This window comes from Trachymyrmex septentrionalis, unplaced genomic scaffold (assembly GCF_001594115.1).
Source record: "Trachymyrmex septentrionalis isolate Tsep2-gDNA-1 unplaced genomic scaffold, Tsep1.0 scaffold66, whole genome shotgun sequence".
In the NCBI taxonomy this organism is placed as follows: Eukaryota; Metazoa; Arthropoda; class Insecta; order Hymenoptera; family Formicidae; genus Trachymyrmex; species Trachymyrmex septentrionalis.
Window position 1 is genome coordinate 1,950,192 of NW_017305843.1, and position 1,510 is coordinate 1,951,701.

Consider the following 1,510-nt stretch of genomic DNA (forward strand, 5'->3'; position numbering starts at 1 on the left):
ATAATAAAAACAGATATATATTTCTATTTCGATCGGATCATCAATGTTAATTGAAAATATTTAATTTAATACAATAATAGTCAGTTATTTAAAATTAGACATTACTTATAAATTTTGAAATTTCGAAATTACAGATGTTAGATGTCCGTGGTAGAATCAGAAATAGGACGACTTAGTAAGAATTCATTATAATGGTAGATTTTCATTACCGTGACGAGTACCATTAGAGACATTATATTTATAAAATTTTTTAAAAATGTAGTCACATAAATATATAATATATAAATTGCTGTGTCATATAATGTATAATTAATTGTCAATTTTTTAAAATAACGTAGTTGAAAACAATAAATGAAAACAATAAATTATTCATCTATTCAATATACCTTGAAATGTGAATCAAGCAAATTAATATAATCAATCCAATGTTGTGTGTGAGTCAGTATGAAGAAATATTTCTTTATATGTATAAAAAGACACAAGTAATGAGAGATATACAGGATGTCTCGAATTTAAATGTCTAAACTTCAGGAACGTGTAAAGAATCGATAAATTAAGAAAAAAAATCCTGTAGAGATATGCTCGTTTTTGTTTCGTTTTGGAGAAAATCGCAAAAAAAAAAAAACGTAGTTGCTTCGTTCTCGTACTGCTTTTGAATAAGTAGGCATTTATTAGTCAAATAATGACTAATACTTTGTAATAATCCATCAGCGTTAGTAAGAGACAGTGATGAAATCTTTGTCTATAAAGTTTATTGTTGAAGAAAAAGAATGTAGAATTTAGAACAGTTCTAAATCTTTACATTCTTTTTCTTCAACAATAAATTTTATAAACAAAGATTTGGTACTTTAATGGGTTCACTACTGGGTCTCCTACTAACGCTGATATTGTATTACAAGATCTGGAAGAACTTTCTATCAAACTACCTGTGGAATTGCTATTTTATTTTCGATATATGAACGACATTGTTTTAGCGATTCCATCTGATAGTATCAATGACATACTTAACATTTTTTAATTCGTTACACATGAGATTACAATCCATTAAATAGGTGACAATGGAAAATTAAATTTTCTTGATACAACTATTATTATAGAAAATTAGACTACCATTTTCAACACGTATCAGCTGATATGTTTTTACCAGTTTTATATTTTTACAAGTAATTATATTTTTTACAAGTGTTTTTTGCGGTCGCAATTATTTTTGTTTACCTTAGAGTATCCATAATCATTGTGAACAAGACAAACTTGCCAAGCAAAGGTACTACCAGCGATGTAGGCGGTATTATTTCAGCTAATAAAAGGAAAAATACTGTCAGCGACAGTAGTATAGAGATGGCGAGGCTGACCTAGAATAAGAAAAAGAAATTTTGACCTTAGAATGCATTATATATTTAATATTATTCTGAACAAATCACATATAATCACATTTCAATTTGCAATTATGATATTTAATATTATTTGTAACAAAACAAAGATCTTAAATAAAAATTAATAATTTCGTTGG

General features: G+C 26.6%; 1 protein-coding gene across 4 annotated transcripts in view; it reads right to left on the reverse strand.

Annotated features, from left to right (window-relative positions):
- LOC108753181 (acetylcholine receptor subunit alpha-like) overlaps positions 1–1,510 on the reverse strand; it is an 86,654-nt gene that overhangs the window by 19,779 nt on the left and 65,365 nt on the right. For all 4 annotated transcript variants that reach the window (XM_018494552.1, XM_018494550.1, XM_018494551.1 and 1 more), the window contains one exon: positions 1,216–1,352. In XM_018494552.1, the coding sequence (XP_018350054.1) occupies positions 1,216–1,352 (137 nt within the window). The remainder of the gene's footprint in view (positions 1–1,215; positions 1,353–1,510) is intronic.